This window comes from Centrocercus urophasianus, unplaced genomic scaffold (genome assembly GCF_019232065.1).
Source record: "Centrocercus urophasianus isolate 14NV4802_14NV808 unplaced genomic scaffold, USGS_Curo_1.0 seq_18, whole genome shotgun sequence".
NCBI classification, from domain to species: Eukaryota; Metazoa; Chordata; class Aves; order Galliformes; family Phasianidae; genus Centrocercus; species Centrocercus urophasianus.
In genome coordinates, this window is record NW_024884733.1 from 13292457 (window position 1) to 13314294 (window position 21838).

General features: G+C 39.9%; 1 protein-coding gene across 8 annotated transcripts in view; it reads left to right on the forward strand.

The window, feature by feature from the left end:
• Positions 1-21838, forward strand: part of BCAR3 (BCAR3 adaptor protein, NSP family member) — a 92801-nt gene that overhangs the window by 30037 nt on the left and 40926 nt on the right. For 3 of the 8 annotated variants that reach the window (XM_042820210.1, XM_042820203.1, XM_042820208.1), the window contains exons 2-3: positions 11322-11649; positions 20731-20770. In XM_042820210.1, the coding sequence (XP_042676144.1) occupies positions 11330-11649; positions 20731-20770 (360 nt within the window). In that variant the 5' untranslated portion in view covers positions 11322-11329. Of the gene's footprint in view, positions 1-4374; positions 4431-4749; positions 4884-4981; positions 5024-9074; positions 9130-11321; positions 11650-20730; positions 20771-21838 lie in introns of those variants that run through there. The other 5 variants (XM_042820206.1, XM_042820209.1, XM_042820207.1 and 2 more) reach the window with 5 other exon arrangements.

A 21838-nucleotide genomic window follows, 5' to 3' on the forward strand; every position in this document is an offset into this window, starting at 1 on the left:
CTCCTCAAACTCTTCTGCTTTTACTGCAGCATTATTTCTAGGATGATCAGTTATGGGGCTGATAGTTTGCAAAGTGTTTTGAGGCTAAGGATTGCAACGCTTCTTGACTCTAACTCATGACCGATAGCTCTCTGAAGATTTGGGAAGACCTCGTGTCTTCAGGCCTAAGACAGACCATACAGCAAAATTGGATGTTGGTAACTTTCTCAAGGAGGTCTGTGGAGATGATGGCTAAAATTGGCCATTTCAGTTGGCAACCAGGGCAAACCTTAGAAAGCACTGCTGCAGTTCAGTTTTCAAAATTTAAAATTCACCATCGAATTAACTTGATTTCTTAGCCAACAGTTATGCTGAACATTATTTTTTTCCATGTGGCATCGGTGGGAGTTGAGGGCATGTAATATTTTACTTGTTTGGATTGTTTCTCTTCTAAGAGAAGCCTAGAGTAGAAACTTGCTTTACCTTTTATTCATTAAAAAATCTATGAGAACTGCTATATGAGCAATCTATGCATCCGCTGTAGTCATCTTGTATAGTTAATCTGGGTTCTGTCTTTACAGCTGAACAGCAGCACTCTTAAAGTAGATAGATTTCTTCGCAGTTGTTTTAGGACCGTAATTCTGATGTTTAAGATTAAACTGAAAAGTTCCAGTGAGTCCCCTTGTTTCATTGCACCATCTCTTTTTCTAATTGTGAACCAAGCACATTCTGTAAATGAACCAGCAAGCACTCAACTCCTAGCACGGTTAAGGTAAGCAACCTAGAGCAGCACAGTTCTTGGGACTGTCTTAGGTGTCAGTTATTGTCCTCTGCTTGTTTATGTTCATATCAATGCCTTTGCATTAGGTGAAAATACACAGCTGTACGTATTCCTTCCGAAAGCAGAAGTCGATGGTGGCCGTACATGGCCACAGCTGTGTGTGTGATGTGTGGCCAGCAATGCTCTGCACAGCACTGTTTTCTTAGCCTCCCCCATCTGATATCATGAAGTACAGTGATTCACCACTAGAAGTTTTGCAGCAAGGTGATGAGCAGACAACATGATACTGTGTAGATAAGCAGATGAGTAAGGGCTATGGCAGGTCAGAATACTGATAGAAAGGCTTGGCAGACAACTGCTGTAGTTGTTTGAGGGCACTAGTGCTTTCAGAGGGCTGACAACATCTCAATAAACGCATTTCTGAAGTAAATTTAATAGTGTGAAAGCATCAAAAATGGCAACAAGGACTCTAATCTAGTGTGATTCAGGTTATCTCTCAGTAGCTTACTGTAACCCACAGTAAAGTAATGCAGCTAGTATAGGTGGTCCTGTGAATTCTTCATTCTTATAGGTTGCAAATAAATCTTTTTAAAAAATATGTACAAGGACGTGTTGTGTAAAGTGTTGTATGTAAAGGAGATGACCAATTTTCAGTTTGATTTGAAGGCAAAGTCAACTCTTAGGAAAAGGATGTAATGACTCATGCAAGAGTAATCACAGTTTATGCAGGGCTGCCCAGCTACCAGTCCCATTACTGAGCACTCAGTCATGTTACTAAGGAAATTGCTACTTCTTTTCTAAGTCTTATTCATAAAACATGACAACGAACCATGACATTACTTCCTATGTAACTGCAGTGCCTGAAAATTTCCTGGAGTTTTTAGTGTTGTAAATGGAGACCATCTTACATGGTAACTCATCTGAATTGTTCATGTGATTTTAGATATTTTTCACTGAACTGTGGAACATGTGGAGAAGCAAGGTCCTTCCTGTGAAAATATTTACCACTGTGACGTGTTACAAAAATGAAAGCGTAGGTCATACAAAAAGTACATGGCTCACAATACTAAAAGTGTCATCCCGATCCTCATCTTTTCTGTTTTCTGCCCAAATTTTGGTTTTCTTGAACAGGCCATAGCAAGACATTTTGTTGTCCAGGATGGGGTTGTGGTCTTATTGTTTTGATTAATTTACTTTGCCCTGCTCTTCCTCTCCCTTCTCCAGTTTTATTTTGAAGAAAGATCATGCTGAATTGTCCTATGGAAAATCTCCAAGGATTATTCTTTGTGTCATGACGTTCTGGAAACTGACAGTTTCTGAAACATTTATGATACATCTCTTCATCTATTCTCAGGCCCTCACTCACCTGATTTTTGCACAGTTGGCAATGTCAGAAGTTACCACTGCAGAGTGCTGTCAGATCGTAACTTCAAGGTTTTCTTCAGTGTCTGTATAATGTTAAAACATCCTGTAATCTGGGGAGAGATGAGTATGTGTGGAAGTTTGCATTCATCAGCATGCTGCCAGTGATGGGTCATCTCCTGCAAGAGAGAATTAACCCTTTGGGAAACAGTTGTCTTTTACTTTTTACCTGAACTTAATTGATATGGAAATTGCTACTGGAAAAGGTGTATGGCAATACATCAGTCGTATTCTCCTCCTGCTCATGCCTTTCTTAGAGGAACCAAAGTGAGTTTGCCATGAGCAGGGGAGCACCAGTCAGAAGTGCCACTGAGCTTCCTTTACATCAGTACATCAGTGTGTTGGATAAGTTTAATAATTTTCTGATCTTTTATTTTATCTTCTTCTTTCCCTGCAGTATATTAGAGCTCTCGCTACATTTGCTTTCTTTTTTTTCCCTCTTTTATATTAAACTAACCATCTAATTTGAGGTTTATTCTGTTCATATCTGTGAAAATCCTCCAGATTTTTTTCCGAGAAATTTCCTCTCCCAATATGTACAACACACGAGGGCTAAACAATCTTGTCATGATGAGCTATACATTCATTAAGAGCCAGCTATACTTCAAAGGAAGGTGCTGCGCTCCTTCTGTCTTGAATTGTTCCTTCTGTTTAAATCTCACTTTTCTGTAAGATAATTTTGAGTAGTTCAGATTGCAAGATGCAGTATTCTGGTCGCTGCATGACAACAAATAGCAGATATCCCAGTTCTACCAAATATCCAGAGATGTCACCTATGGGGATTCACCACTGTGTTCAGCAGTTTAATCCTGCTGTTGTCACTACTGGATACAGACTAACTTGTTTGGACTGAGAATATAAAAACTTTTATTTTTGATGACTGCTTTGATAATACACAGGTCGTAGGAGATTAATCACCTGCCTCTTAATGATCTTAGTTATTTAGACAGTTTAGGGACCAAAACTTCAGTAATATCGTGTGGTCAGCCCTTGAAGCAGATACTTTGGAAGCTTGTTAAAGCTAGTCCTTGTAAGGATGGGGGAAGAGAGTGAAAGGATTAGACTTCAGAGTGAAAAGAAGATGTGTGCAAGGGATTTCCCAAAAGAGAGGAATTGTACAGCCGATGGGAGCCAGGTATTTAATGTCAAAATAAGATGCTTAGTTAGGCAGGTAAATATTTGCTTTTGAAATGTGAATGCCAATATGTTGGCTGTGAAGATGTTTCCAAAATGTTGGCTTAAGAGGGAAAGTGTTATCAAAATTATTGAACATGTGTCTTCTATTTATGGAGCAGTTTTTCCTTATGAGCCCTGTGTTTCCAGAAGCTATTCTGAATCACTGTAATCAGCCACTGAATGCCAAGAAAGAATTCCCAACCAGTCTATATTAAGGCCTCTGGCTTTAAAGTAAAGAGTTCAACCAATTGCATAAATGAAAGGTATTGACAGCTATGGGTATTTCCTGCTGGCTGGCTCACAGTGACAGGTGGCAAGGCAAAGCAGTCCGTGTGATAGCCTAGCTTCCGTGTCAGGCACATTATTAGGGCTCCAGGAAGCAATACTGTTTGTCACAGGGAAGACTGTGGTGAACAGTAGCGTGCCAGATGTGCACAGGCCGTGGTTGGATTGAAACGGGCAATAAATGGGATTATTTGGGGAAAGGAGATGTAAGGCTTGAGCATGTATCTCAGAGGTGATGTTAAAAATGTAGGGGGGAGTGGGATGGATGTCTGGATGTAGAGTCAGACCGTGCTGTTCTTGGTAGCCGAAAGGGAACTAGCTCAGCATTTCTGGTTTTGAGGAAAGAGAGGGCGGTGAGTTTGCTGCCTTCAGCTGCTCTGCCCGATCCCTTACAGACGTTTGAGGCTTCGTTCTGTTCGGCCAACCTGTTGCCCAGATAACTGCTTGTAACACGGTGGGACGAGGGGGAAGTCTGTCGATGTAAGGAATTGGTGAATGGCACGTAAGCAATGTATTCTGAACGGTCCGTTAGCAGGGTGGATTTGGGAAACTTAATTCTAGTTTTGCAGTGCTAATTTGGGAGATGAAAGTCAAGTTCTTAAAGCCGAGGGAAAAGGAGCAGCGCGAGGTCACCGAACGTACGCGGCTGTGTGTCCCGGCGGCTCTCCGAGGGGCGGGGCGTCGTAAATCAGCGCCCCCGCTGCCCGCGCTGCTCACAGCGCCCGCGGTCGCCGCGCTGCCGGACTCCCGCACGGCCGGGCTCGGGCGGCGCCGCGCAGCCCCGCAGGTGAGCGGCGCCCGGAGTCGGGCCGTGTGCTGGGGTGAGGGCGGCGGTCGCAGAGCCCGGGAACCGAGGTCCGCGGCCGGGGTGTGAGGCGCCGTCTGCGCTTGCCGACGGGCGAGCGATAAGGCGCTCAGAAGGCTGAGGTTGAGTCAGCTTTAGTTATCGCGATCCGCTCTTCTTCGGGGCGGGCTGGCGCAAGTCTTCGCTCCGGCTTCCACCGTGGCAGGGCGAAACCCTGGGCCCTTCGAGAACGCCCCGGGCGGTTACTGCGGGCGCCCCGGCCGCCCCCTCGCCCCGGCCGCCCTGCGGGCCCGAAGGGAAACCGCCCGGCCGGGAGCGGAACCGCAGCCGGCCTCCGGGGAGCCGAGCCAGAACGGGAGCGATCGGACTGGCGGCCGCTGGGACGGCGTTTTCCTTCGGGGCGGAGAACGACGAGCGGGGTTTGTGCGAGAGTTGGTGCGCGCCCGTGCCCCCGAGATCCCGAAGGAGCGCGGCGCTCCCCGGCCCGGCCGCGTGGGCGAGTGGAGCGCAGCGGGTGCCGCGGGCCGGTGCTGTGCGTGAGCCGGCGGCCGCGGAAATGCGGCGGGTGCTCGCAGGTGTACAAATCGAGGAGCTGGGGGTACCGAGGTGTTTTGCTAGGGAGAAGGGCAATATTGCCGCCGTCTTCTTTGATCCGTTAGAGAGGACTCTGTACAAAAGCGTGGCTTTCTGTCCAAATTTGCGGTTTAGATAAGGTGGTTGTTCAAAATCATGAAGCACATACTTGCTGCTGAAAATTTTTTTTTGTAGGTATTTAATTTGTGGTTAGTGTAGGGTTTTCTTTTACTAAAATCGTGGGAATACAACAGCAGGAAAATAATAAATTACTTTCTAGAGGAGGAATAAAAGTTTTGTTTTGAAGCATTAGCTGAGAAACGCTTAGATTGGACTGTAACTGTCGTGAACTCTGCTTCCTCCAGCAAAATGGAGCTAGAATATTCACTGCAAGTTAAGGCTTCAGCAGCACAGAGCTGACTGTTGGTATTGGTTGGGTATTGAAGTTTGTGAGATTATAGTAAGTGATGAGATCTACTTGTTTGTTGAACTCTTTTCGCTGATTGCTTTTTAGGGCTTTTTGTTTGTTTGTTTGTTTGTTTTGAAAGACATAAGGGCATTTTGAGTGTGAAAACTCAGGGAGAAAAGCATGGGTTTTATCTGTTTGTTTCATCTCAAAACAGAGCAAATTCAAAGATAACTTGTCCTGGCCTACATGCTTTCGGTTGCTTTAGAATGCTGGTTATAAAGCCTATCTTAGATTGTCAGATTACAGTGCAGGGATCTATGGGGGGAGTCGTGTGTGTATACAGGGAGAGAGCAAGAACAGTTTGGTAATTCCCAAGGACCCTTTGGAAGCACTGGCCTGTCTGTCTGTGGGGACTGGAAGCACTGGCCTGTCTGTCTGTGGGGAGTTTCTGATGTTTGACAGACTTGCATGTTTTCTGATAGCAACTTAAAGCCTTTGTACTACTGTGTATGCTTTCTCAATCTATTTCTGCTTATCAGAAGTTCTTGAGCCTTCATATTCTTCTCAATGTCCTGTGACCCCTTGCAGCTACTGCGTGTTTATCTTGTTCAACAAACAAACAGAAACCCATAAAATAGAGGTTGTAGCCATCTGAGGAGAAGAAAAAGTCTTTTCTTGTTTCTTTCTGTACTAGTGAAGCCGACTTTGTATTGCTTCTCAGCAAATAATTAGCACAATATCTGTGTAGCATATGCAAGTATACCAGGTAACTACAGTAAGATTGAAGTTCTGTATCCTTCTGTATTTACTGTTACTTCTTTGTAGGGTTGGAGGGGAGGTGGAAGACAGTTGTAAGGAAATTTGCTGTGTCAAAAGTAAGTGGGGTTCTTACAAAGGTTGACTTCATCCCTTAAAGACATGAGAACATACGGAAGTTATCCTTTGATTGGATATACTAGACCATTTTCTGGCCCTCTTAGCTTCGTAGTGTACATAGTGATATAGAAGTGGTAAGGCTGAGTGAAGTGACTGATGGTGATATGATGATGCTAAGTCTAGACTTCAGAGAGTCTGAAGTCTTGGTAGTTCTCCCTATTAGAAAATTTGCACTTCTCTCCGAATATTATTGATCTGATATCTAAAACTGGTTTAGTTATGATTCAGAGTTTTGAGATACCTTTGAGAGTCTGATTCAGAGCTTAGAAATTGCTTTTCAGTTTCCTTTTATGATATTTCATGTCCATGTACAGCCTCAGACTGTTGGTTCTGCCATTCACAAATCTCTGCCACCAAACTAGAGATTTCCTTCACTTACCCTCCTTTAACGTATGAAAACAAGATGTGGCCATTGGCACTGGTTTTGTTTCCTTGTGGGATGGAAAGGCTGCCTGCTTTTCCACCTGTGTCAAACGTGAGTGAAACTTCAGTCTATGAACTGCATCCAAAATTTTTTGTAAAGTCTGAACCAGAAAGTTTGTGTGAGGGCTGTTATTGTGCAGTGCCTGCTATTTTATTGTGTTCGCCCACAGCGTCAGAGGCGGATGTTGGTGCTGTGGCAGTAGAGGTTGAAGCTTCCCACCAATGTTCCATTACATGTTATTGCCGTGGGACAGATGGCAGCAAAGGGATGGTCTGGCAGAATGGGATCTGACATGGAAGAGCACATGAAGTAAAGGTGTGTCACCATTTCCACTCCACGTGGGGGAAAAAAAAAAATGTCACCCACTGACATTCATCGCCTCTTGCTGAACATTGATGGAGACCACACAGTGGATGTGAGCACAGTGAGGCAGTGGGTGGTGCATTTCAGCAGTGACAACAGCAGCAGCGGGCTGTCTCCACTGGTGCAGATTTTTATGAGCGTAGCGTGCAGGTTCTTGTTCATCAGTGGCAAAAACGCATTGCTCATGGTGGCGACTGTGTTGAAAAATAGTATTTTGTAGCTGAGAATTTTCTTTATAGGATAGTGTGATTGTGCTCTTCATATCTGTTGTAGTTTCCTTGAAAATAAGTAGAAGGAATTACTTTGAGAGCAGCATATGTATCTGCGTTCCAAAGCCAAGAGGGCATGAATAGAAAGGTTTTTGTGTATTATTCTGGCGGAAGCAAAGTTTGCTTCATTGTTCGTGTCTTTTCTTTGGTTTTGAGCAGTGATATGAAGAGATACCCATTCCGCTGGGTTAGAGCTTTGTTCATGTTTGATCTTGCCCACCAGATACATATGTCATTCTGTGCATGATCTCATAAGGTTCTGTAAAGGCCATGTTGATTTTAAAAATAACTTAATTTGTATTCATTCCCTTTTCTCCCCACTCATAACCAAAAGACAAGTTAGAAGTTAGCTGGAAACACTTCATGCCCTCCAATTTTTTGAACTCAGAATCTGACTTCTGCCAGTTCCATTCCCTTATACTTTTCTCAATTATGGACTGAAGAAAGAGAAATCCACATTCTCCGTTAAAAAAAAAAAAAAAAACAACGACAAAACACCAAAATCTAGCTGTTTTTTCTTTTTAACAGTATATTTTCAAGAAATAAACTCTTTGTACGCAGTTAGAGGGAACTTGCACGACTTGTGAAGTGCTCTGTTTTGTTAAATGCTGCAGTTTGACAAATAGGAATTTGTTCATCTCAGTGGCTTTTGGCCTATCCATCTGCTATTATTTCTACCATTTCCATTGTTGAATGCATGATTGCAGATGTTTTAAGTGCTGTGTCTTTTAGGAAATAAAACTGAAAGGGGTTCTATCTCTAGTCAAACAAAGACAGACATTCTTTGAATCATATGCTAAAGTATTTGAGACATTCCAGACTCTTCAGCTGAAGAGGCTCCCTCCTTGAGTTGTTTACATTCAATACAAGAAAAAATGTATAGGTAGTTTGGCAAGACTTTTGTTACGAAGTTAGTTGCTGCAATTTCAGTTGCCATTTGTCAAGAATACATAGTATAAGAGCAAATAGGCAGGCAGATAATTTTTTGGGTAGAAGTTAGCAGATCTGGGCTGGTTTTTTTTTTTTGTTGTTTGTTTTGTTTTTTTGGTTTTTTTTTTCTCCTTTTTTTTGAGGAGAGTATTGCTTGACATATCAACGTTTGTGTGCACACAGAATTGCGACGAAGTGTCCTGTAAGTTCTTAAATGTTAGGTATCTCTTAGGTGCAGAACTTTAACTCAATTACTCAAAAAATTAAAAAATGTGAATTTGAGGATTAGGTGTTGAATATGAGAAATGTAGGATGTTACTGAGGGAGTGAGTTTTATAAAAGGTACAATGATTTGGGCATAACTGGTGGAAGTATCGTTGGTTTTTCTATTTTAAGAAAGGTTTACTGGGAAATTGAAAGGAAAATGGTGGACTTTGGAAAGTCATCATTTATTTGGTGAATATTGGACTGGAAATCTATTGGATTGCTATAATAATCCTGGGATTGGGTCAGGAGAGGGAATAATTATCTTCATGAATCCTTGAACAGGGTCCATAAAAGTTGTTGAGAGTGTATTGCCATTGTAAGTCCTATCGTGGACTCACCTGGCACTATAAACCTTAAGCTGGTTATACTTTTACCTACTCAATTTTACTACCAATTTATATGAAATATCATGTTTTGTTTCAGCACAGTGGGAACTTGCAGGAAGGCCTAAGCAAATTCCTTCTGACTAGATGATCTACACTTATGTAGTCAAAATTCAGAGTTTTAAAGGTGTGAGTTTTTTAATAAATCAATAAGAAAATATGATTATTAAGTACAGAATCTCAGCCCCAGAAGGAAAATTAGGAATGCATTTGGAAATATGAGCGAGTTGGCCTCTGTTTTTTTTTTAGTTACTTTATAAGTGATATTTGCTTCCTTACATTAAGCACACAAAGGTTGAGGTTTTCAAGTGACTGTGTGACTTCCAAGAAGCTTAATTTTGTTTTGCTTTTTTACCCCTTGTTGCTTGAGATCAGTGTTGTCATTCATCTGTGATAATAAAGCTGATTTTACTGGAAAGAAGCTCTGTTAGTTTATTCTAGCTAGGAAACTGTAGTTTTGTGGTAAACATTTGCATTACAGAGCTTCTTATCTCTGGGCCAGTTGTTTTGCTTAGAATACTTGTAATACAAATATTTGTATTTACAAAGGCCTTGCAGCACTTTGTTTTATTTTGAAAATGATCATGTGGTATTATTCATACTAACAATCAGAAAACGTGCTCTCAAGGCACTTGATAAATGAAGAGGTAACAGTATTTCACACAAAGGTCCTGTACTACAATTTATTAAGGCCTTTTGTGAGTGTGTGGCTTTCTTTCTTTCAAATGTTGAGTATTATTTGGATCTGTGTGACAAAATCATTTCATTTTGACTTCTCAGCTCTTTTTCTATTCTTTGCAACAAGAAAACTGAGCAAAGTCAAACAGATACTCAGAACTGCTATGTCCAGAGGCATTTCTGCTACATTATGTAGCAGATGTGCTGGAAGCCTTGGCAAATTAAAGATTAAAAAAAAAAAAAAATCATATTCTAAATATTATTTATCATAGCTGAGTATTTATTGTAGGACCTTCAATATGGGAGAAGTGCGATAGAGTTTGAGATGGAATTCTGGAAACCTGTGAATCTGCAACACAGCTGGAAGAAAATAGAATAAATCAGAGATCAGGTTTAGCGTTACTGTAAAACTAAGCCTGATGCAACAACCTCTGTAACAGTAGTATCAATGCAGCCTCACTTTCCTAGTACCTGTGGTGCTCAGGCTGGAGAAGCGAGCAGGACTATTGGACCCAGCTCTGATTCTGTTGCAACCTGTCCATTTCCCAAAACCAGAGGAATTCTTGTGTAGCTGGAAGCTGTCTTCCAGACTGCTAGGCCTTTGAGGTACTATTCTTTGCTTTGTTTTGTTTTCCTGAAACTAGACCAAGTCAGAACAGATTCTCTCAGTCAACTACTTGAGAAAGTCTTTCCTGCCTTCTGATTGTCAGTCTGTGCTGCTTGTGTGGTTTTTCCAGTTTGCATAGGAGACACCTGGTTGGCTACCATCTGGGTCAAATAGCGTGGGGTTGATTGACCTTGTGCTGTTTGTTCCATAGACTGGCTTTTGTAGGCTAATATATCTGGATAGGACAAGGCGTCTTGACTTCTGTAATATAACGCTGTGAAGTGAGCATGAGATAGGTGGAGTGGTTTTTTTGTTTTGTTTTGTTCCTTTTGATGAAGAGGGATCCATTAGTGTGTCTGAAGTGTTTGTCACAAGGTTTTTTGCTCATGATAACAGAAAAACCTGTACTGTACAGCAGGCTATAATTGATTGAAAAAGAGACTGACAGCTATGTAAATCCCTACTGTCAGCAACGATTTGAGCCAACAGGCTGTGCATGCTGCAGAAGAGAATTCCAGTAATCTGCTCCTGCCTTTATCTCTAGGATAGAGCCCTTTAGTTTTCAGCCAGTAAGAAATGTGTGACGGGTTCTTTGCTAGATTTATTACTTGAGCAAAACTGTCCAGGAAGATTTTTCCTAACAGTGTGCCATCCGCTGGATTTACAAATGTTCTCTTCCAAACCAACCTGTTATGTCCCTTATTTTTTTGTCAAAATGCTCAACTTTTGCTTTTTGTTAATTATTTTGAGTTGGTGTCTGACTCCTCAGAGGATGTAAAGAATTAAAAAGAAGAAGAATTTGGTACAGAAAAGTGGAATGTGTAAAAGTTAATAAACACATGTACTTGACACATGCAATTGGGCAGAATGTGACTTGATTATAATATAAGCTACGCCTTGAAGGAGCTGAATGCATTAATGCAAAGTGAAGTTCAGTTCTAGGTGCTTTTGTTAATCATGATATTTAATTTCCATTAAAATGGGACTTTGATTCATACTGATTTTTTTTTTTTTTTTTTTTTCCCCTCCTCCAGAATCAAGAATGATAGCCGCAGGGAAATTTGCAAGTCTTCCCAGAAATGTCTCGGTGAACCATCAGTTCTCGTTAGCATCGTCCATGGACCTTTTGACCACCAAACCTTCACTAACTGAGCATCGCTCAGACTCCTTTCAAGACATATCTATCCATGGCACTCTCCCCAGGAAGAAGAAAGGAACAGTTAAAGTTAGGGCTTGTGATACGTTTAACCATGTGGGAATGTTACCAAACACCAGAACACAAAGGCAACAGCCACCTTTTGTACAGGATGTCATAGAAGAGTACCCTCTACAAAATGGGAAGAGCAACAAACTCCATACCAGGTACTTACGAAATCTTAATTTACATTTGCCTGTTGCATAGGGATTGTTAGATGTTTTCCTAGGCCTCTAAATGTCTAGGTACAGGTGTATCTGTTATAACTTTGTATGCTAATGAAAGCTGATTTCCTCTCTAGTGCTTGGTTTGCTTCTTGATGAGAGAAGCCAAACAAGAAAGTGTAAAATTTGCAATATTTGAGGTAGGATGGAATCTGATGGATAGATTTCAGGAATTTTGAGAATTTCTTCTTTTTTTTTTTTTTTTTTTTTTACTTACTGAATATTTCAGATTTCCACGTAATTTTCCTTTTGCAGTAATGTCAATTAGTAGAATTTATATCTTTTGTGACATAACAGCAAGTGCTATTTCTGTTTGATCTTCCAAAGGCTTTTCTAAAATACACACAATGCTATGTCAGCAATTTCTGAGTCACTGTCATATTTGCTGTCAAGTTTACACTTCTGAGTCTTCCTGTGATGTCTCTGCACCTTTCGCTTGTTTTTTAAAAAGAATATTGAGAGAGTGGGTCTTATTTTCCTGTGGTACACATTCTGCCATTTAGGCTCATGTTCAGGTTGTTTGGTTGGTTAATTGCATCAATTATACTATAATATAGGAAATTCCACACTACCTTATCTATGTTTTATTAGAATAGCCTTGTAGTATTTTGATTCTATTATAGAGATGTATATAATATTTATTATAATTAAGAGTAAAGCAGTCTTTCATTGCTATAATGCTGTTCACAAAAGTTAGAAATGTGAATGTTTTAGTCAAACTTCACGATGTGCTGTTCACCTCTAATGCTCTATTTGACATCAGTAGACCAAAACTAACCATTTTTAGGATTACAGTGTTTCATGTGTATATGGATGTGCTTATACGGAACTGAGACTCAGGCATGTCATTGTTTTAAGCTTGATAGCTTGTTTAAAAAACATAATATTGACAACATTTTTAATCGCTCAAAATGAATACTGTAATATTTATTATATAAATGCTATTTGTTGAACAGTTTCAGTTCAGTTTGTTATTATTCAGTTTGAATATGTTTTTTTGTAGATCTGTTCTGTCTGCAGTTAAAGCACATGGTTGGGTACACTTTGAAAATTAAGATAAAAATAAAATTGTATCAATTAAGTGTTTTACAGGTTTTTTTGTTCAGTTGGTTGTTGTGTTGCTTTTTTTTTTTTTTTTTTTCCCCTCTGTATGGAGGAAAAACTAGTAAATAATTGAGCTGGCAGATCTTTAGGGAAGCTTTCTTTGGGGCACAACAGCTCTCCATCCCTGGGTGTAGGAAGTCAGGAAAGGAAAACTGGAGACTGACATGACTGAACTGGGACCTACTGGTCAAACTGAAGCACAGTAAGAAAATACACAGGCAGTGGAAACAGGACATGTACTGTAGGAAGACTACAAGGAAACTGCTAGGCTGCGTAAGGATGGTGTCAAGAAAGCCAAGGCTCAACTTGAAGTAAACTTGGCAAGGGGTGCCAAGAAGAACAAGAAAGATTTCTACAGGTACCTCAGCCAGAAAAGGAAAGACAAGAGGGTGAGTGACACCAGCAAACAGGTAACGAGAGACAAGGTGAAGGGTGAGATACTCAACTTTTTTGTCTTTGTCTCCTCTGATAACTGCTCATCACACAGCCCTTGAACAACTGGTTTAGAAAGAAGGGACAACATCCCTCAACTGTGAATGAAGATCAGGTTTGTGACCACATGAGGAACCTAAACATCCACAAGTCTATGGATCCTGGTGAGATGTATTCCAGAGTCCTGATGGAATTGGCTGATGTAGTCACCAAGCCACTTTCAATGATATTTGAAAAGTGGCGGCAGTCAGGTGAAATGCCTGGTGGCACATGGAAGACAGGGAGGAGGTGATATGAGAGAACCATCATGACTTCACCGTAGGCAAATCCTGCTTTACCAACCCATTAGCCTTCTGTGATGGTGTAATTGCACCACAAGGGAGGAGCCACTGATGTCGTCAATCTGGACTTCAGTTAGATCTTTGATGTAGTACCCCACAAAGTCCTTCTCTCTGAATTGGAGAGAGATGGATTTGGTAAGTATACTGTTTGATGGACGAAGAACTGGCTGCAGAATCAAACCCAGAAAGTAGTGGTCAGTGGCTCGGTGTCTGGATGGAGGTCAGTGATAAGTGGTGTTCCCAAGGGGTCAGTATCAGAGCCAGTACTCTTTAATATCTTCATCAATGACAATGACAGTGGGTGAAGTGCATCCTCAGCAAGTTTGCAGATGACACGAAGCTGTGGTATACAGTTGGCACAACTGAAGGACAAGATGTCATCCAGATGGATCTATGCAGGCTTGAACAGTGGGCCCAGGCGAACCTCATGAGATTCAACAAAGCCAAGTGCAAGGTCTTACACCTGGATTGAGGCAACCCCCACCAGCAATATAAACTGGGAGCTGAAAGGATTGTGTGCAGCGCTGCCAAAAAAAGAGCTTGGGAATGTTGATGGATTGGAAGCTGGTCATAAGCTAGCAACGTGCCCTCACAGCTGAGAAAGCCATCCATATCCTGGGCTACATCAAAAGATTTGTGACCAGCAGGTCGGGGGAGATGATTCAGCCCCTCTACTCTGCACTGGTGAGGACTCACTTGGAGTACTGCTTCTAGATGTGGAGTCCTCTGCACAAGAGAGATGTAGACCTGTTGGAGCACATCCTAGGGGGGAGGTCACAAAAAGGATCCAAGGGATGGAACACCTCTCCTATGAGGACAGAGAGGGCTGAGGCTGTTCAGCCTGGAGAAGAGAAGGCTCGGAGTTGACCGTTCAGTACCTAAAGAGAAGCTACAAGAAAGAAGGAGACAGCCTCTTTAGCAGCGTCTGTGGTAATAGGATAGGGGGTAGATTTGGATTGGATTGGATATAAGGAAAAAGTATTTTACAGTGAGGGTGGTGAGGCACTGGCACAGGTTGCCTAGGGAGGTGGTGGAAGCCCCGTTACTGTAGTCATTCAAGGCCAGGCTGGACCAGGCTCTGAGCAGCCTGATCTAGCTGAGAATGTCCTTATTCATTGCAGGGGAGTTGGGCTAGGTGACCCTTAAAGGTCCCTTCCATCTCTAAGGATTCTATGACAATAGTGTGTGTTGAATTTAAATGTGGCAATACAGTTCTTCAGATATGAAACTATTTGCAAGATCATTAGAAAAATTGTTACCTCTGGTTACCTTTGACCATTTCTGTATCATAAGTTTTATTAATTTTATGTCTGTTGCCATGAACCTGTCAGTCTGTCACACTCTGGCTGAAACTATGATGTGTGTCTGTACTTCTGCTTTCTAGCAAAAATTGTTGTTTAGTAAAAGACACTTTGCATTGTGATTTTTCTTGTGTTGCAGTCTGATATGTATTTTCATGATAGATTGTGAGATACCTACTGGCTTCTGAAAGTACTTGTAGCAGCCACAGTTTATTACGTGATGATAAGATTGCATATTCTTGGAGCTCTGTGCTGAGCAACTCACTAGTACCAACTTGTCAAAGTACAACTTAGCTGGATGATGTGAAGACGGGAGATGAGCAACCAAGTAATTATGTAGGGTTATAAATTTCTGATCTGTTAGTAAGGAGGAAATCAATGAAATTGAGTGAAATATACGCAGCAGAGTTAAATGTTACATAGGGTAATGTATTGAACATTCGTCTTGTTTGCTCTCCTGTATGGAGTGGTGCCTGATGCAATGAGGTTAAACTGAATTAAAGAGGCAGTCAGGTAGGACAGCTTTTCCTCCCACCATCTTCTTAGTGCTAAAACAGAGGATTAGCTTTGCTTTGTTTCAGGTCAAACACATTGAAAGCACATCAGCTAGGTGACAGTCATCCTTTGTGAGTAATTTTTGTACCTCAGTTTACATGAGCTTCAGATAAATTGATAGAATCTGTGATATCATTGAGTGTGCCTCTTTTTTTATTTAAATAAATTAAAGTGATTTTAAATTTCTGAATAACTCAATTCTGAGGAACTACAGCAAACAAGGCACTGACTGTAAAGAGTTGCCAGATGAAGATATAAATGAACAGATGACAGCACGTATGCAGAAAAATTTATAAAAGGCATGACTGTTTTTGATAAGCCATAGTTCTGCTGCACAACCACTGCTTTCACAGCTTTGTGACTGTCCTGGAAAAAGGACACTTAAGAACAGCTTTAGAGAGCAAGCTTTGGCTCTTGGACTTCTAAATGTTATGGAAAATAGAATAATGAAAGCTCCTACTTTGGGCTTTTGGTTGAATTGTAGAGAGAACAGTACTGTCTCTGGCTCAGAATTAGAAGTTGATTTGGAAAAGGTAATAAAAGTAGGATAGATTTTTCTGCTCTAATTGGTAGAATGGAGCAAGTGAAGGGATTGCAGAAGATGGAAGTGGTGAAAGGAAATGGCTATAATATTAGCTCTGCAGAGGCATTCTGAACAACTATGAATGAGTGAAGATTTTATTTAATTTCGGAGAAGAGGATGTTTTATCTTTTCTTGAGTTTAATTACTGAATAGTCCTTGCTGTTCTTGTGTGAACTGCAGGTCATTATGCAGTTAGACATAGAAGTTTGCACTTGTTTCCACTGGTGTTTGAGTGAGTCATGTTCATAGCGTTCCGCAGCTGTAGACAGAAGAGAGGAATGAAGTTAGGAATGTAGTAGGAGTTTGTGTTATGCAGAAGCTGCTCAAGGATAAAATCACCACATCTTTTACTCTAGTTTACAGTGCAAATAGCATTAATCTGCAGTACATATACTTAAATACAATATGTCTAGCATGTTCAGACATGTACCTCCAAAATTAAGTAGTTGGGTATTTCTTAAATCTATGTAGATGGAAGGAATTTGGAGACAAATAGAAGAAGGCTTCTAGTGCTATCTGGTCTTTATAGCAGTTCTGTCTGTGTAAGCAGCCACACAACAGGTTGGTACGTTTTTCAGTTTATCAGACTCCTTTGAGCCTGTACTGTCTTCGCTTTGATTTGTCAGGCAGCAGCCTTGGCACTGTTGAGAAATTTGTTCTTCTCAGCATTGCTTTTTCAATGTAGAAGAAAGGAGCTGCTTTAAAAAATGTCACTAGCAACGGTCACTGTAAAACAAAGAAACATACTTTCTTGTAGCAATATGTCCTACTGTTTTTCCCCACAAGAACATTTAAAAAAACGCTTAATAGCGCAAATAATGTACTTATGGACCGTCAGCAGTTTTCACAACATGTAAGAGTTATTATCTAGTTTAATGATGATGAGGATTTGGGCATCTCTGATAATACTGTTATGTCCATACTTAAATTGTATTGAAGTTATCACAGTTACTTGGTAAGTGTGGCTATGAGGGTGACAAGGGCCAGAGAAAGCAGGTGCTTAATATGGCTTAGTCTGTGCAGGTCTGTATGTTGTAGGGCTCTTCACAGCAGCAAAAAGGTTGGAAGGTAACATACAATCGTAGGAAGATGGAGGTTTTCTTAAAATGGATAGAAGAAAAATAGTTAAAGATTCTGCTTAAAGATTCTTCATTGATATAATGCTAGAGAATTATTGAGCAAACCTCAGAATCTGCAGAAAAGGAAAAGCTGCTCACAAATTCTGGCTGTTCTGCATCCACTGAACTGAATGATCAGAGCTGGGTTTGTGCTCCAGCGGTGAGAAAGATGTTTTCAGATGTATCAAGGGAAGATCAAGAAAGAATGTATGCTTCTGGCCCGGACAGCCTTAGAATAGTAGAGGTTAAGAGTGTGATGATGCACTGCTTGCTTCTACTGGTGAATTGTTACTGAAGGAGTATTTTATTCTACTGCAGTTACAACACAGACATGTGGAGGACTTGCACTTGCGTGCATGTATGCTACTGGTACGTGTGGAGAAGGGTTAACAGAAACATTCTGGAGAGAGCTCTTGAAATGAGATGGCATGGTTGTGAATACCCAAAATAGATATGGGAGTATGTATTCACATCCCTTTCTTAAATCATATTTTGTGACAATCTGAGTATGAAAAGAGTGTGAAGCCAATTCTGTGTGACCTATTGAGTGCTTACCCAGCGCCTTACTTTGAGGTGCTCTGAAAATATTCCAGAAGACTTCTTTCTGCATTTAATGGGCTTTTTGGCTGAATGAGAATTGAGCTTATCTGATTATCAGGAAGCTGGAATATGTAATAACACCCAACCTGTGAACCCACAGTTCACACAGTAATGGTTGTCTTACAGACTCTAATTTGTACATATTGTAGGTAAGCATGCAAACGAGCAAAGCTGTAAAGTCAAGCTCATTATGAAGAGAAACATTAGCATTTACTTGAAATGTAGTAAAATCTGATGAAAGAGGAAAAGTTTGGTGTTACTGAAATAAGCCTTCGATTGAATTGATTTTGAGACGTAGCAGAGCCTGCAAGTACTTATCCTAAAATGTTGTGTTGGTTTTTTCCTGAAGACTATCCAATACAAATAGTGTGTTGTGAATTTGCCCTTTTTGTTAAGATGACTTACAAAAAAAAAAAAAAAGCTTTTATTTTTCTTAAGGGTCTTGACAGGATAGGTTTCCTTTACTGGGAGCATGAGACATAAATGGTGCTTCATCACTACTAACTGAGAGCTGATACTCAGGAGTTAGTTTTGTGCTTAGTTCCTGGTTGTTTTGGCCAACTGCTTAGCGTGGCAGCTTTATGCTGGAATTGCATGATATGAAAGTGAAATAATTAATCTTTACTATCAGTTATTGCACATCAGTGAAAGTTACCTTCCTTGAAAATGATCTCAAAAAATTGCACGAAGATGAAGACTTAGACAAGATAAGGTAGGGAGAGAAGAGGGAAGATCTGTTAGGAGAAACGTGGCTGAGATGAGGAGGGCTTACAGGATAAGCATTCCTTTCCACAGACTGTAGTAGTGGAGCACTGTAGAATTTGCTATGTTTTATTGTGTATCAGTTTATTAGATTAAATATTACGATGCTCTTGTAGAGATTTGCTACAGTGTCTTTTTCCCAAGGCCAAAATTTTCAAAGCACTTTTGTCATGTGGATGGTGAATAAGTACAGTGAAAGAAAAGTAGGTTGCTTTCTTTCAGTCCTGGGTTCTTTGCTTTGTATGGGAGGAAACAGACTGCTTTGTCTGGAAGCTACCTCTTTCATTTATTTTCCTTTGGCTTGATCTGTCCTAAAGATTTGTTGCTTTGCATTTGACAGTGGGAACAGTAGAGTCCATAGCAAAGCCAGTGTACTGGAGTAGAGTTTGTGAATACCAGAAGAAAGCATTCTCACTGCTAAAGTAGCAGTTAACTAGCTAGTTTTATCACTTAGGTTCATTGTTTAGGAGTACAGTACAAATTAGCACTGTTAGATTCTTTTTCTGAAAATAAATTGCTAATTTTTTTCATAGCCTTCAGTATTGTCAGGACTTCCCACAGATCATTTGGGTATGAGAAAAATTTAGCCATGCTTATGAACTTTGCTGAACTGGTTAAGAACAGGATTTTTTTCCCCCAGTTAAATTTCTAAATGTTGTAAAAGAAAACTTTTTTTTTTTTTTTTTCTCTACACTAGCTTCCTTTTTCCTCTGTGCTTCACCTGTTTTCTCTGATATGTTTGCTTGTATTTTGTGTATATACGGTTGCCCAAATGTCTCTTTTTTGGATATTGGCTAGGAAAATACTGCAAATGGACTAAATCCTACTTTCACTGGATTTGGTATCATTGGTGGTTTTTTTTTTTTTTAGTTTTTAAACTTAACTGGGAATGGAATTTGACTGTTGGTAAGTACTGAGGCAGTGAGAAACAGCAACATACGATCCAACCTGGACAGCTGAACACTTTGCAATATTCTTTGGAGGCAGGACTGTGAAGCAGAAGGGCTCTGTTTTGCTTCTAGATTAAGAGCTGTGAGAGAATCAAACCTAAAACTGAGTATTAAACAATAACTTAGTTTCTGATGATAAGCAATTACATTCCAAATAAAGGTGAAGTTTGAAACTATATTTTGAGTTGGTTGATTTCAGTGTAACCCATTTTCTTCCTGTCTGAACCTGCTGATATTTCCAGTGTTACATCATAGCAACTTCCAGTTGAACAGAATTCCCTTTCTAAATTTTTGGGCATGTGTTGGCAGTATGGCAAATTGTATTGCCATAACAGGCTCCTGATGGCTTTATGAGTCTGCAAGATTTTCATAATGTCTGTTGCATGTTTGTGTGTTTGTGTTTAAATTAGCGCTGTGTGTGTCATCTCAGAGTCTGTAGAAATCGTCCAAGCCTATGTTGCAAACTCTAGTAACCTTCTCATTCCAAAACACAAACAAATATACAGAAGCCTTTGAAAACAAATATTAGTTTTTATTCCTATTTATTGTGAGAGTTATAATTGATAACAGGGCTTATTATATAGAGTTCTATGCCCTTGGGAATGTTTGTCATGTGTATGTATTTGACAACGTGCAAAAACAGATTTTATTTTTAAGAGAGCAATGGCTTGATTACTTGACTTTTGAAGAATTGTAATGTTGAAGTTATGATAATTTTGTGAAGTTTGCAAAAGAGTACAAGAACCTTTTTTTTTTTTTTCAAAACGTAAAATATTGTACTTTTGCAAACCCATTAATTCTTTGCTTTGATGATATAAAAAGTGAATGTCGTGTTTTATTTTCTAGTAGGTTAGCAGTGAATGCCCTCTCAATCCTGTCACTGCCAGTAACCTAAACGGGAAAATGTGCAAGAAATAAACTGACAAGTTTGAAAGTTCTCTCTCTTTAATTTACTTGAAATGTTTTAGGTAACTTAACTATTTTCAGCTCTCTGTTGAAATTTTTGTCATAAGATTGGTTTTAGTTCACTTAAAACTGTATAATGATGTTTATTTCCAAAATTCAATAATAGTAGCTCCTCTACTGATTTTCCAGAAGGAATTGATGTTTAATATATTTCTTAAATGATTGGGTAGGCCATCTGCCTTTACAAAGGCAATTTTGAACAAGAATTTTAACATGATCTAATAATATTCAGTAATACTAGAAATATTTGGACTCACCATTCTTTTTTTGTTTGTTTGTTTCTCTTCTCCCTCTTGCCGCATTCTGTTCTAGAGATCAGAATATTCCAGATCCTACTTTGGAGTATGTCAAGGTAAGGTACCAGTTCTTATCCTTCAAATATTTCATTCAGTATGTAACTAGAAGTTCACAAGTATTTCCAGTCTTTTGTAGGCAAATGGTGCTCCTGTCTATCTTTTGCTATAGAGAAGCTAATTATAAATATATCAGACCATTTTCTGTGTGCTTCAGTGAAACACTTCTGGGTGTTGTGTTTCATTTGGATACTGGGGCCTCTCTTCATTTAAGTGGCGACTACCCATGAACTTGTCTTTCTTAGCAGCTTAAAAGAACCCATGTTCTTGCTTAATTGATTTTTGGAGAAGTGAAGAAACATTTGCAAAACAAAAACAAAAACAAAAAAACCAACAACAAAAAGTCAGGTCTATACTTACTTGATGCTACAATTAAAAACTCACTTCTGATCTGAAAAGCAACTGAAATCTTGGCAAAATTGTATATTCTGTTTTACTTTTGTACATATCAGAGTGCTGAAAAATACATAAGTATGTATTATGTTAGTGTAAATCACAAACACTCTGAAGCATTCATTAATCTTATTTAAAAGTGAAGCCGGAATTGGCAGTATAGAAACTCTGGAAGAAATGTTAGGGATGGATTCCGTAGCAAGAGCCTCTTGCTGTGCTCAATGTCTGTAATTTCCACTGAATTAATACCTTTCTTCATGGTTGAATTGAGTGAATGTTCTTTTATAGAACCTTGAAAGAACTGATGTATAAGTCACCTCTCTCAGATATTACATTCTTTAATTATTGTACTCCTTTCTTCTGTCTTTTGGGAGATTATAACGTTCTGGAAAGTATTTGAGAAGCACAGGTTATCCTTGACTGTAGGACGTTTCTATAGCTATTCTTGTGGACAGTCTAAATTTCTCAGATGCTTGAATTTCTGTTTTAGGTTAGAATTCTAGTGGCAAAGAGACTGAGGAGGGCCAATAGTAACAGGCTGAAGAGGAAATTATGAAGTCAGTTGAATTCTGATGTTAGAATTGCCTTCGTTGGGTGTTCGTGGTTGAGGAAAGTTGAGAGGTTCCTGGGATAGGGTCCAGGTTGATAGAAGTAGTAAACTAGGAGAAATGCTG